At 41.6% G+C, this 15,309-nt stretch overlaps 2 protein-coding genes across 2 annotated transcripts; both read left to right on the top strand.

Annotated features, from left to right (window-relative positions):
* Positions 1-283: 283 nt before the first annotated feature.
* On the top strand, positions 284-3,418 carry tlr8a (toll-like receptor 8a; the record flags this gene model as incomplete). Its single annotated transcript, XM_079276621.1, has 1 exon — positions 284-3,418. One exon carries the CDS (start codon positions 284-286, stop codon positions 3,416-3,418), a length of 3,135 nt encoding a protein of 1,044 aa, XP_079132747.1.
* Positions 3,419-4,316: 898 nt separating this feature from the next.
* LOC306782891 (thymosin beta-b-like) lies at positions 4,317-5,652 on the top strand. Its single transcript, XM_079276375.1, has 3 exons — positions 4,317-4,385; positions 5,039-5,151; positions 5,245-5,652. The coding sequence occupies exons 2-3, from the start codon at positions 5,052-5,054 to the stop codon at positions 5,268-5,270; spliced, it is 126 nt and encodes a 41-aa protein (XP_079132501.1). The 5' UTR covers positions 4,317-4,385; positions 5,039-5,051; the 3' UTR covers positions 5,271-5,652.
* Positions 5,653-15,309: the final 9,657 nt, after the last annotated feature.

Genomic DNA, 15,309 nt, shown 5'->3' with positions numbered 1-15,309 from the left:
TCATAATTCAAACTGCCAAGAGCAGTTATTCCAGTTGAGTGATATTTAAACTAGAGCTGACATCTGCTGGTTAAAAGTGGTACTATTCGGAAAAGTCATTTTCAACACTTTTAGGACAGGTTCATAATTTGTCAGGTCTGTCCTCCATCATGAGTCGGGTGCCCACATGAACATTGAAACAGGTTGTGCTTGCTGTAATCATACCTTCTAACTATTGTTTAGAGACATTGCGAAACCCATCCTTTAATATAACACAAAATGCATGATATACTGTATGATATACATGTCTGTTTATATACATGTTTATGAAATACTGCATTTCACCAATTCTATTGTTCACCTACAGACCGTCACACGTTGGATGCACTTGCTGCTGTTCGGTCTGTGTTGCCATTATGAGATCCAGCCTGCTGCATGCAAACCTGCGTGGATGAGGTCGCAGTTCCCTTGTGATGTCACAGCGTACAATACCTCTACGGTCCGATTTGACTGCAAAGAGCGTCATCTGACAATGGTACCTTATGGGATAACCACTAACGCTACTGAACTTAACTTATCAGAAAACTACATTCGGAATATTTCGGCTGATTTGTTTTCCAGCCTGCTGAATCTGACTCAACTCAATCTCAGCAGGGCAAACAAGGAGAAAGCAGTGCTCATTGCTGCGAATGCTTTCAAAAATCTGACAAAACTGCGAGAACTGAGACTGACTGGCAACTATCTGAAAGAAATTCCCGGCAATCTCCCTCTCAGCGTGGAAATCCTCGACCTGAACAATAACAAGATTTTTTTGTTGGATAACAGGAGCCTTGCTGGCTTACCAAACGTGACTCATTTAAGGTTATCCAGAAACTGCTACATCTGGAACCCTTGTGGGAAATCTGTTACAATTATGAAAGGCAGTTTTGCAGTTATGAACAAGCTGCAGGTTCTGGACTTGTCTTCTAACAACTTAACAGAAGTTCCCAAAGGATTACCCCAATCATTAAGCACGTTAATACTGGGTTCTAACAGAATCCAGGACATATCTAAAGATGATTTCTTGTGGCTACCGAATTTAAAAGTCCTAAAAATTGAAGGAAACTGTCCAAGATGTCAAAATGCTCCATTTCCTTGTGTTCCTTGTAAAAACGTGTCTCTTGGTATCCATCCTAATGCATTTAAGAATCTAACACAGCTCCTAACACTGAACCTGGGAGGAAACTCCCTGGACTACCTGAATCCCTCCTGGTTTAAGAAGCTGAACAAGCTTAAGCAATTGTTCCTGTCGTTCAACTTCTTATTAAAAGCAATTACTGAGGAGGCAACATTTCTAAAATATCTCCCAAAGTTAGAAGTAATTGATCTCTCTTTCAACTTTGCCCTCAAATTATACCCCACGACATTAAATCTCTCAAAGGAGTTTTCAAATCTCGTGTCTCTCAGAACTTTGCATTTGGAGGGTTTGGTCTTCCAGAATCTTGGCCTGGACACGCTCAGACCTCTGTACGAGCTCCAAAACCTGTCCGCACTGAACTTGGGGACTAACTTCATTATTCACTCTGATTCCACCATATTCAGCAAATTTATCCACCTGAAAATGATATACCTCGCAGAAAACAGGCTGTATCCCATCCCAGCGAGAAGTCCAAGTGACGGAGACAATCAGGGGTCTGACCTCTCTATTTCACTGCTCGTAAAACCCCATCCGAAAGATTATGTTTATGAACTATCCCACGGCCTTATCAAAGAAGAGTGCTTTGACTCTGGACGAGTGCTAATCCTCAGCTCAAATAATCTCTTCTTCATTTCTCCAAAGCAATTTGACGGCTATGGGAATATTGCATGTCTCAACCTCTCCAGTAATGGATTTTCAGCAGCACTCAACGGAACAGAGTTCTCCATGCTGCCTAATCTGACATACCTAGACCTTTCATTCAACAGGATTGATCTGGCCTATGACAACGCCTTCAAAGAACTAAATAAACTACAAGTGCTAGACCTCAGTAACAATGATCACTACTTTAAAGCATTTGGGATAACGCATAATTTAAATTTTACAAAAAATCTGCCTGCTCTGAGGGTGCTGAATATGAGTCATAATTCCATTTCCACGTTGACAACAAAAATGTTGCACAGCAAATCATTGACAGAACTTCAGTTCACAAATAATTTTCTCGGGACTCTTTGGAAAGAAAGCGACGTCTCATATGAGATGCTTTTTACTAATCTTACTAATTTGAGAATTTTAGATATATCCTACAACAGCATTGCAAAGATTCCAGACAATGTTTATGAATATTTGCCGTCTAACCTCACCACACTACGCATAAATCACAATCATCTTACTGATTTTACATGGGACAAACTCACGTGTTTCCATCAACTTCAAATTTTAGACCTGAGCTTCAATTATATAACTAATGTGACAGTTATAAACGCAAATGTCTCTTTGACTTTCCTTGACCTGAGTCATAATCACATTATCCACTTGGACACTGGGTTTCTAAAGGGTGCAAAAAGCCTCACGACTCTTAGCCTTAGCAACAACAAACTGACTATAATCAATCAATCCACCTTCCAATCCAGACCTGAATCTCAGATCCAGACTCTGTACATGCAGAGAAACCCGTTCCAGTGTACCTGTGATTCATTAGACTTCATTGTGTGGATTGAAAACAGTGGTGTAAAGATCCCTGGGCTGACCACCGAGGTGACATGCGACACACCGGCGAACCAGCACGGTCAAGCTCTGATCTACTTTCACATTAACCAGTGTGTAAATGACAGTCAGGCGTTCTTGATCTACATTCTGACAAATTCCTTGATTATTGTTTTCATGTTTGTGGCAACAGTTGCTCACTTGTTCTACTGGGATGCTTCCTACGTGTTTCACTATATGAAAGCTAAGCTGAAAGGATACAGATCCTTGAACTCACCAGACTGTGTTTATGATGTCTTTGTGACGTACGATACCAGAGATCCACACGTCTCCGAGTGGGTGATGAGGAACCTGCGAGTGAAACTGGAGGAGGAAGGAGATAAGCATCTTCCTCTGTGTCTGGAGGAGAGGGATTGGGCCGCCGGAGCCCCACTGGTAGAGAACCTTGCTCAGAGCATCCGGTACAGTCGTAAGACGCTGTTCGTCTTAACCGAGGCTTATGTTAAGACCGGGGTTTTCAAGCTGGCGATGTGTCTGGCCCACCAAAGACTGCTTGATGAGAACGTGGACGTGATCGTGCTGCTGATGCTGGAACCCGTCCTGCAGCATTCTCACTTCCTGCGCCTGAGGAGGCGGATGTGTGGGAAAAGTGTGTTGGAGTGGCCAAGAACAGCTGCCGCAGAGCCCTGGTTTTGGCAAATCTTGAGGAATGTGGTCAGAGTGGACAACCAGGTGATATGCAACAAGACTTATAAAAAGTACTTCACCGTCAAGTGAACCAATGACAACTGTCTGGGAATGATTTAGGCCTAACTTTAAAATGCTATATCTGGTGCCTTTTTAAATTGATTGTTCTATGTCAACTCTGATGTGGTCCTTCACAACTTGTATCACTCTGTCTGGGGTTAATTAAAGACAAATAAAGATATTGATTATGTTTTATGTTTTACAATGATACAGAATGTCTTGTGTGGAAAATAGTATCAAATAAATCAACTCATTTAAAATCGGTGCCCTTTTTTGGATGTTATCTGGTCTCCATCTAGCCTCGACAAAATATTTAAGGTAACAAATTCAACCAACACAATTTGTTGCAAGAATAAAATGTGCTGCATTATCCCTCAGGCCTATTTCTAATTTGTCAAGACTCAACTATGAGAGACTCAAACGAAAACATGTCGAGCTTTGCACAACTAAAAAAAACTCTGTCCAATCTGCAGTTCCAATGAAATGCCTCTCTACCGACACTTCCTGGTTATACCTTTGTTTGTCCGCAAGGTGTCGCCCTCTGATACACGTTGTAATGGCTCGTTTTGTGCAGGTTAAACCCAAACCAGTCAACTCTTTATCTCACTCTTAAATCACCCTGCAGCCTACATTTTTTCCTCGCGTTGTGGCACGAATAACGAAACCGCTGTGATGGTAAATTCTATTAATGGAGAGTGATGGCGTGATTTCACTCAGCTATAAGTTGCAGTTATTTTCCCTCACATGAATTCACAATTCAAAATAAAAAAAAATATGGCTGCGCTATACCCAGCGTTGTATAACTTTAGTCATCTTAAAGCAAAAACATACTCAAAAACATACGTAAAAAAAGCAGGCTTTGGAGACAGTGGACGTGACGTCAGCTGGCTATTTGCATACTGCGCACTATTTATACTGCGACTGACGCTACAGCCATCACTCCGCTCCTCCGCCAACGACAGACGTGCATCCAGTCATTTATACGATTCAGACCCAGGTGAGTGTTTCATTGTTTCTGACATCATGTGCGAGTTTGAATTGAGTCTGATTTTATTTCATATTTACTGATGATTGATTCAGGGACTAGTGAGTGCGTATTGTTTCTCCTGGTCCTCCCACAATGTCTTACCTCAGCTCATGTAGTGTTAGAAGCCGCTGGAATTAATCAGAAAATGCCTGATGTTCAAAGAAATACAACAGAAGGGCCTAACGTGTCTTTGTTTAATTTATGAAACTAAAACAAATGTCGCACGCTTTGTCAGTAAGTTGGATAATGTATTTGGCTCGCCTCGTTAAATTCCGTAGGACTGTACATGCTCTGCGTTCATTGTTCTGAGGGGGGGGGGGGGTTCTCTTGTGAAGGCAGTCTGCACGTCTAGATTGCATTGAAGGGCGGTGTCCCTTCAGCTGCACACGTTCACTAACTGACAAAAGAGTTTCTTAAATCGGGTGCTGATAAACTCATACGCGGCGTGTTTCCACAAAAACGTCAGTCTTTCTCAGAATTAGTTGCTTTTTTTTTTTTTTTGCCAAAATCAGATTATGTAAATGTCCCTTCGAGCTCTTGTTAATTCTGATCAGCTGCCCAGGTGTTTTCTGATTGAACTCAATTGACGCACCACTAATTTGAGTTTCCATGTCTGTTTTTAGAACCTCTGCAGAAATGTCTGACAAACCCGACGTCTCCGGAGTCGAAAGCTTCGACAAGACCAAGCTAAAGAAGACTGATACCGAGGAGAAGAACACCCTGCCAACCAAAGAAAGTATGTGACGTACATGCTGACTTTTTTTTTTTTATCCAGAACATGTATTTGTTGTGTTAAACCTTTGCTCTAATAACTTCTCTTTTCTTGCAGCCATCGAGCAGGAGAAGACTACATAATGGAGCGCAGTGCATTGTACATTCCACAAGCCTTACTACTTTTCTGTTACGATGTGTATTCCTATTGAGGTACCTAAAAACAAAAAAAAACATTGCTGTTAAGCCACCATTCCACTAATTCGGCTAATGTTGCTTTGTACCGTAAGGGAGTGTGGCTTGTCGTCACCATGGGTTCCTGGTCATCTGTTCCTGTGGCTGCATCTCTTTTTAAGTGTGCTGTTTGGCGTGGCTGTGTCATGAAACAACTGGGGGACCTACACTTCCCTATGATTTGTAACACTTCTGGCTGCTTGTGACTGCTTGCATAGCAAGCGCTGTGTTTTGTAAGAACATCTGGCATGCACAAGCTTGTTAAATATGCAAATAAAAAAATATATAATGACTTTGTGTCCTTGTGGTTTTACACTGACAGATTTTCATACCAGCCACCTTGAGCTCTAAGAACCACTTTTGAGTAACCGTCTGGCCATGAATTTAGCTTTCCTCTCAACGAGCTGCTTTGGCAGCACTTTGTCGGCATTGAGTCTGTCTTTAGCACCGTGAAGTTAACACCTGACCTAAAAAGCACTGACTCTAACCTGCAAAAGCATGCTTTGCTCCATTTTCAAACTATGCTCTCGCAGCAAAGGTTTTGTAATGGCGTAAATATCATAACCTTCTCACACCAGGATGCTTGTACAACAAATTGTTTCAATGCCCTCGGAAACTTCTTTAATATTTGAATGAGAGCTGTTCGATAAGTCTGGTGCTGCACCTACAATGAGTTAGTGTGGACTCTCAAACTGTTTTTACTCCCCAAATGAGCTTTATTTTGTTCCGACACTAAATGCGCCCATATGCTCTGAACACTAACCCTGGATGCACAGTCATGACATCTTCCCCAATTCCTTGTATGGATAAAGAATCAGTGATTTACAGGAACTACTGATGTAAAGAGGGAACATGAATCCTTGCACAACGGTTGACATTTAATAAAACAAATTTGCCAACTCCGGCCTTTGGTCATTCTATACTGCAGTATAGTTTGAGTAAATGATGGCCTTTGTGACCTCATTGAACGTGGAAACCACAGCACTGACGAAGCTGTCCCCAAGAAGAAGACAAAAGACCAATATACACAAGGAGAATCCTACCTCGTTCTGCAGCACCGAGATGATCGTATTTCATGTGGGGAGAGGGATTACGTAACTGTCTATAGACAATAACAATGGGCTCTGCTGAGGGATTGGAACAAGTTCACATTCATCCTCGTCTCCATGAGGCTGCATTTAATCGAAGATCCTTTTTAGAAAAACGGACATGTTGGTTTATTTTTCCAGAGCCCTTTTAAGGAGCACCAAAAGGCCACATTTATAACCACATCTGTGATGCCAGCCCCCCCCCCCCCCCCTTAAGTCCTCTCCCATCCTTATGTGCAGTTTTGCCACACAACAGCTCCTCAGTGTCTTATAACAATGTGTGTTTTGGGAAAAACAGTCGCCAATATTACACATTACGAGACACTGCCTTCTCCTGTTACGCTCTCTCCGCACTTTGTTTAACATAAGTGATGTACGTGTATAGCAGCAGACATATTTTCTCCTGACAACCTTGCTACATGGATGCAGCATTATGCTCATGGACACTTTGAGAGACGACATGTTGGAACGATCAAAATCTTTACTGTACCATAGTACTGAGTTACCCTGTTTTTGCTGCTGCTGCTGCTGCTCCTCGTGTGGATCAGCCCCAGTCGAGACCTGATAACTGTCTGTGAAAAGGGATGCAAATGACACTGAGGGCTGATTGTGGTGAACTTGGCTGGAGGCACCAAGAGGCCATCTGCCAGTGTTGTGACGGGCACGCTCTGGACCAGCTGTGGCGCGGACTGACTGCAGCTCACTACGAACAACACAGCTGCCTCTTAGACTGCCGATACGTAATGTGCTTTATGAATGAAACCACACTGGGTATCTATACGGCTTACAGTACACTGCATACTTAATCCCATCAACCATACGATAGTGTTACTCCGCCTAAGTGGCTTAGAAATAAAGCTCTAGTTCAGTCCTCTCTCGCATGCTCACTCACATTTTCCTTGCTGTCATTGTTTGGGGCTGTTAATCATGATATCAGCTGTTCTGATCAGCTGGTCTCTTCTATCCAATAGCACAGCGACACAATTACATTGTTAGCGTATCATCTCGCTGCCGTCTGCTTTTAAATATGGTTGTCTCTCTACCTTCAGTACGTTCATGTTGCTGTTACGCGCAACGCCTCTCCATCTTTGCAAATTCTTCACAGATTCATCAGCTTCATCAACTCATCAACTCATCATTCTATCAGCCTCATCAGCCACCACCAGTGTCTGGACTCCACAGGGGATTACACATCTCCCTGTAGAGTCCAAGCGCCTGTCAAGACTTTATCATCACATATCATCCGTCAATAATAAACAATTGTCTTTTATTCATCTGACTTGTGTCTCCTGATTACGGTAGCTTAACTGATCTATGCTGTGTCATGGAGGATGGACCATGAACTGACTGTAGCGATGTTTCAGATCACACGGTTTGCACTGGATGTGATGAATGTTGTGGTCCGTGTTGAAGTACAGTGTAGCAATGAGTCACAGTGTGAGAAGGAGGGATGAACAAGACCATTTTGAAATGTAACATGAGATTCTGCTTTACTGATGCAAATAGATTGACAACCAATCAGTGTCTAATTTTTTTAAACCAATACAACCCCTGTTGATGATAGCAGCAAATCCCCTGACATCTTTTTTTTTGGGGGGGGGGGGGGGGGGTGTTTATAGGAAATGCTACGAGGGCAAAGACAATGCTTGTTCCCACCGGTTGTGGTGTTTACATGCAGGAGGATGTGACAGGATCTCACAGCTGCTGCAGCAGCAGCGCGGTCAAACTCATCTCTGCTGCTTCCTCACGTTCAGATTAAAACCCGGGCAATACTTCTTGCGCGGTGTTTCCATGGTAGCAGACAGGAGATTTCAGCTTCCCAAACATGTTCACATCATCAGAGCACGAGATCAATTCAATGAAGCAGGCAATTAGATGAATAGGATCACTAGATTGGTGCAAGTACAGTAGTAATGATTTCAAAAATTCTCTCTTGACACAGTGTGGTGGTTTTACTGTATATATGTGGTTCACCTTTGTCACATCACATGATCATTAAGGTTCCTCCATTATACTAAGAAATCGTTTGGTAAAAACATTTTGTTCTTCTATTTCTTTACACATAAGTTAAACGGAATCCAACACCACGCATGGTTTTATCGGCGTGCTATCATTTAAAAGGCGTAAAGGGTTGTAGGCTAGCCCGTAACAAATAGCTGCTGTGTGAAGTAAAACAAGTGAAACTCAACTCCCCAGTAAACTATTTTCTGCTGGTTTGGTTTCTCACTGTGCAAAGATTTGTGCTGGGGTTTTTTGTTACGTTTCAGTACATAGAGAGAGAAGACACGGTATAAATAAGTAAAATGTCTATTTATAACAAATCCTCGGTACCAAATGACTGTGTCTAGTTTTGTCACTGACATAGAATAACAGAACAGAATAATAACAACAGAATAATCAAAAATTTAGGAAGAGGAACATTGTGGAATGTTATCGACGGTAAACTAATACTGTCACAAATATACTGTCAGTCATACTACAGATGCAGAGTGATTTATATGAGAAAGGTTTACTCAATTCTCACGATTAACCTGAAGCTGGGACAAAAATGTCCATTCATCTGTAAAGGGAGGTTCAGCGTCTTTATGTTCCTGATTCAGAGTGAAGCAAGAAAAGGACAATTCATCTTTGTCCTCATTATCATACCCACGGTGGGAAAAAGCAGTGCTGCCATTGTGTGATAGGTAGACACAAAAGCTGAGGGTCTGCGCTGGCCAATCCAGTGACACACCATAATGGTTGCTATGTGTGACAAAGAAACTCCCAGAAACGTGATCGAGATCTGCGGCAGACGGGAGATTATCCATATATCTGGCTAACAAACCGATCACTTTAACAGGGACACACTAATATGTATCTGTGTGCAGGTTTTAATATGAATCTCGAGGAAAAAGCCTGATCACCAAAGCGCATGCAAGGAGAGACAAAGAGTTCTGATCTGTTGTGTATTCTCCTAACCTTTAGTTAGTGGTGCATTCCAGGTGCATTCTCTACTAAGTAGGGGTTTGGTGTTCATTCCATTCATCTTATCAGTCCTAAGAATTACATAGCAAAGGTGGAAGCCAAAAGGCCTTGTGGGTTATCATGTGAAACCTGATGAACATACTCCCTAGCTGAAGCAGAAGCAGATGAAGCAGATTCTTTAAGTAAAGTGATGGAAAAAGATAGAATCAGATAGAAAACGAAATAAAGAGAAGGCAGACAAAATAATTGAAGTTCTCCACGGAAAACATTTCAACAGATATCCCCATCACAATCACAGACACAAACAATCAGCAGTCAGCGTCTTAAAGACTTCAAAGTCTTGAAAACACAAACAAACTGCACTGAAATAGAGGAACAGGCAGGCATTAAGCCTGGATTTTTAGACAGACAGAGGTCATGACTCCAAATCCCCATCTACCGAAGACATTTTTGAATATTCATAAACATCAAAATTGTAATATTTCCCTTTCATCTCTGTAAATGTTGTCTCAAAGCTTTTCTCTACCCATGTAACTCCTGAAATAAATGCACCGCATCATGTCTAAATTATCAACACAAATTTCTTATTTCAGAACATTTCAAGAGCTAGTTCTTGCGAAAAAAAAAAAGAAGAAAAAAAAAATGACACGGCATTAAGCTCAGCAACTATATATGGACGTGAGGAAGGTTACAGGGTTATTAACACATCGGCATCCTATAATTCCAAGAACAAATGCCTCTTTGGCTTGCTGGACTACATTCTGTGTATTCTGACGAGCTCGGCAGATGTGTCCCGAGTGCACCGGCGGAGGAGATGCAGTGTAGTGTGATTCAATGTGACATGTGCATGCAACCTTTCAGCTGCAAGAGTCACCCTGGCTAGCTCAGTAGCTCAGTAGCTCACCAGCTGTGAGTCTGGCAACCTAAACGCCCCCCTTTCAGCAGCAACGTCCTCATGTACTCACAGCATATGAGTACATGCAGGAATAATTCACGGTGTTACATTCGATGATTTTAGCACTACAACAACAAGGTGGGGCGTTTAAGCTCGCATGATAACTGTGATCGGGTCTGACACAGACACAGGAAGCGAGAGGAATGAGAATGACACACACCGATTTGAATGTGTTTAAAGGAGATAGAAATTCTGTGGCAGTAATCATGTGACGTGACCACTGGAAGCGAGTGTTTTAGCTCGAGGGGAACAAACAGCGGTAGGCCTATAGGAGATACAGAGCTCAGACAAGCTGCCTTAAGAACGATGTATTTGATGGGTCAGTTGAGCGAGATATCTGACCTCTACAGCTGAGAGAACTCTTGAGATATATCAAGGGATTCATCAGGAAAGTGACTGGTCCATGTGTGGATACATTTTTATACAGAACTGTGATCAGTACTGTGATGAATCTGCATACTGAATAAGGGAAATTGTACGTGTTTAAAAGTGTAATTGGATGATTCAAACACTGTCTAGTGCAGGTGTCTATTCTGTGGGGTCTTTTTTGACGGAGCCTTTGTTTTGTGTCAGATATTGTCTTAGTTATCACATCAAGGATTTCTGGCAACATTTCACGTGAATAATAGGACAGGGCATTGACATATCATTGCTGTGGTTGTTGTCATTGAACACAGGAAAACAAAGCCCCACTCATGATGTTGCCCTCCAGCTAAGTTCTTTTGACTTGCATGCACCATGCCAGAGCAGGATAATGCTCTTGACAAATGCTCACAATGTGTCAACTTCTCCTCCTCCCGCGCTGATGCAGTCTCTAACTTACCGTATGGCTTTCCTGGCTGCTTATTACAGCGTCTGCACATGATTTGCATTTCTCTGAGAAGATATATCACAACTTTTTAAGCACTTATAATGTGTCCTATTTCAAAGCTTGCGTTCGTATTTTTATATTGGTCCTGCAATAGTACTTTCACTCCTTAGTGCACCGTGTTGACAAGAAAGTGTTGTCATGTCCTGGCTGTTAAATCTCCGTCACATATCTCACCTTAAACTACTTTGCCGCTGTATGTTACAGGAGCTTGTTTGTGAATGTGTCTGAAGCCGGCCCCAAAGGTGTGCAACAGGATGTGGTTAAAGAGTCGCAGTGCCATACTGTCAAAGCAAACGTTTAAATGAACTGTGCTCGTGGACTTGCACCATACATAGATTGACAGAGGGTTTCAATAAAACTCTAAATGTTGCTGACTGTTGCTGAATTTGCAATTCTTGTTTGCAAGCAAGTCAGCAAAAGAAGAGGAATCTGTTCATCATTTTACGCACAAGTTAACTGATGATTTTATGAAGTATCATAACAGCAAAGGACTCTGAATACCCCTAATATTCTGTGAACATAAGGCTTAGGAAACAAGTGGAGACTTGAAGCCGTTTGAAATCATGTCCTCAGGATATTATTGTGTGTGCCAAGATGTTACACTGCTCCTGGGGAACATTTTGTGCACATTGCACACAACAGCATGATTTATGTTGGTAAATGGTACCAAAAGCTGCACACATGATACTTGTGAGATCTGAAACTCTGGTGCAGAAGTCTGTTTGTGTATTTAGAGAACTGGTGATTCTAATACATTTTATTTGATGACACTTGCACGCAACTCTCTGTGTGTGTTTAGCTTGTGTGTGTTGCATTGTCCAAACATCTGCAGTTCCTGCATGAATTATTTCAATGTTTGTTTGCTTTTTTTAAACTCGGTCCAATGTTTTGAAACTGTAACTTCCGACTTTTGCTGTGTGACATTTTCTTTCTTCCTTTTCTGGCAGACTTCCTGATGGCCACCGCTACAGAGGAACCTAGATTTAACAAACAAGCCTGATACCTGTCTGCACAGCTCTGCATGTGTATCAACATACTTGTTAGGGAATAAGTCATACAGTACCTACACACAGTATGTATGCATATAAACACCAAAACATACATACAGTGCACTTTTATCTTGCAGTTTCATAATACATTGCATACGACCCCAAACAGTTAATTACTGCAGTTTAAAATGGCATGCCTGAGTCTTGTTTTTATCCCTGTACATTGTGTCCCTGCAGCAATAGATACAAAAATCATTCTTACAAGAAACAGGAAATGAAACACGGTTGTTCTCATCATGCTGATACACCACAAATATGTAATAACAGCACAGTAATTTTAAAATGTATTATCAGGAGCCTATAATCTCTACGACAGTGCAGGCAAATTAGAACTCTTGTGCACACATGGTCGGAGTTAAAGTTGATACGGCAGCATGTCGCTCATATCAATACTCACATTCCTCGAGGCGCCGGCCGAGGAGGTGGAGTAGCAGCCATCTTTGACTCGAGCCTATTATTAAACCCTAAACCTAAACTAGACTATAACTCATTTGAAAGCTTGGTTCTTAGTCTTTCACACCCAACCTGGAAAACAATACAGCCAGTTATATTTGTTATAGTGTACCGGGCCCCAGGTCCGTATTCTGAGTTTTTATCGGAATTTTTTCAGTTTTTATCAAGTCTCGTCCTTAAAACAGATAAAGTAATTATTGTAGGTGACTTTAATATTCATGTGGATGTCGAGAACAACAGCCTCAGTACTGCATTCATCTCATTATTAGATTCGATTGGTTTCTGTCAGAATGTACAGAAACCCACTCACTGTTTTAACCACACTCTCGACCTGGTTCTGACTTATGGCATTAACATGGAATATTTAATAGTCTATCCACAGAACCCTCTTCTATCGGACCATTATCTAATAACCTTTGAATTCTTACTAACGGAGTGTACACCGTTAAGCAAGAGTTACTACACTAGATGTCTATCTGATGGTGCCGTAGCTCAATTTAAAGAAGTGATTCCGTCTGTATTTAACCCGATACCATGCTTCAATGTGACGGAGGACTCCTGTGCTAACTTTAGTCCGACCCAGATTGATCATCTTGTCAACAGTGCTACAAGCTCACTGAGAAGGACACGAGACTCTATTGCTCCTTTAAAAAAGAAGTTGGTAAAACAAAGGAGATTTGCTCCATGGTATAACCCTGAAACCCGCAAATTAAAGCAAACATCGCGAAAACTTGAAAGAACATGGCGTTCCACTAACTTGGAAGAATCTCGGTTACTCTGGCGAGACAGTCTTAAGACATATAAGAAGGCCCTCCGTAATGCCAGAGCAGCTTATTACTCATCGTTAATGGAGAAAAATAGGAACAACCCCAGGTTCCTCTTCAGCACTGTAGCCAGGCTGACAGAGAGGCACAGCTCTGTTGTGCCGAGTATCCCTATAGACCTCAGTAGCAATGACTTCATGAACTTCTTTAATGATAAGATTATAATTATTAGAGAGAACATTAATAATCTCCTGCCCTCGACCGATCTTTCCACAAATAGAGTAACCTTAGAAACAGCTGTAAACCCTGATATATGTTTAGATGGCTTTACTCCCATTGACCTTGACAAACTGACTTCAACAATTTTTACGTCTAAACCTTCCACCTGTCTCTTAGACCCTATACCGACTAGGCTGCTTAAAGAAGTGCTACCATTAATTAGCACAACTTTATTAGACATCATCAACCTGTCTTTAGTAACAGGTCATGTACCACAGTCTTTTAAAGTAGCTGTGATTAAACCTCTTCTTAAGAAGCCCACTCTGGATCCAGAGGTGTTGGCCAACTATAGACCGATCTCGAACCTTCCCTTCCTCTCCAAGATCCTTGAGAAAGCAGTTGCAAATCAGTTGTGTGACTTTCTGTGTAACAATAGTTTATTTGAGGATTTTCAGTCAGGATTTAGAAAGCATCATAGCACAGAGACAGCTCTGGTAAAAATAACTAATGACCTTCTAATCGCATCAGACAAAGGACTCGTCTCTGTTCTTGTCCTGTTAGACCTTAGTGCTGCGTAGACACTGTAGACCACTACATCCTGTTGCAGAGACTGGAACATTATATTGGCATCAAAGGAACCGCACTGAACTGGTTTGGATCCTATTTATTGGATCGATCTCAGTTTGTTTATGTAAATGATGAAGCCTCGACGAAGACCAACATCAGTTATGGAGTTCCACAAGGTTCTGTGCTTGGACCAATCTTGTTCACCTTATATATGCTTCCTTTAGGCAATATTATCAGAAAACACTCTATAACCTTTCATTGTTATGCAGATGATACTCAATTATATATATCGATCAAACCAGATAAAACCAACCAGCTTGCTAAACTGCAAGCGTGTCTTAAGGACATAAAAACCTGGATGACCTGCAACTTCCTGATGTTAAACTCAGACAAAACTGAAGTTATTCTCCTAGGCCCAGAACACCTCTGAACTCAGTTATCTAATGATATAGTTTCTCTAGATGGCATTGCGCTGGCATCCAGCAGCACAGTCAAGAATCTTGGAGTTACCTTTGATCAGGATTTGTCTTTCAACTCTCAGATAAAACTTATTTCTAGGACTGCCTTTTTTCACCTACGTAATATTTCAAAAATCAGGCACATCCTATCTCAAAGCGATGCAGAGAAATTAGTTCATGCATTTGTTACCTCCAGACTAGATTACTGCAATTCCTTATTTTCAGGCTGCTCTAATAAGTCTCTTAAATCTCTCCAGCTGATCCAGAATGCTGCAGCTCGTGTACTAACAAGAACTAAGAGGAGAGATCATATTACTCCTGTATTAGCTTCTCTGCACTGGCTCCCTGTAAAATCTAGAATAGAATTTTAAATCCTTTTACTTACCTACAAAGCCCGAATTGGTCAGGCTCCATCATATCTTAAAGAGCTTATAGTACCATACTGCCCTACTAGAGAGCTGCGATCCATTAATTCAGGGTTACTTGTGGTTCCTAGAGTCTTAAAAAGTACTACGGGAGCCAGCGCCTTCAGATATCAAGCTCCTCTTCTGTGGAACCAGC

The sequence above is a fragment of the Melanostigma gelatinosum genome, assembly GCF_949748355.1.
Source record: "Melanostigma gelatinosum genome assembly, chromosome: 10".
Classification (NCBI taxonomy): domain Eukaryota; kingdom Metazoa; phylum Chordata; class Actinopteri; order Perciformes; family Zoarcidae; genus Melanostigma; species Melanostigma gelatinosum.
The sequence above is the reverse complement of the archived record's forward strand: the minus strand, read 5'-3'. Positions and strand labels throughout refer to the sequence as shown.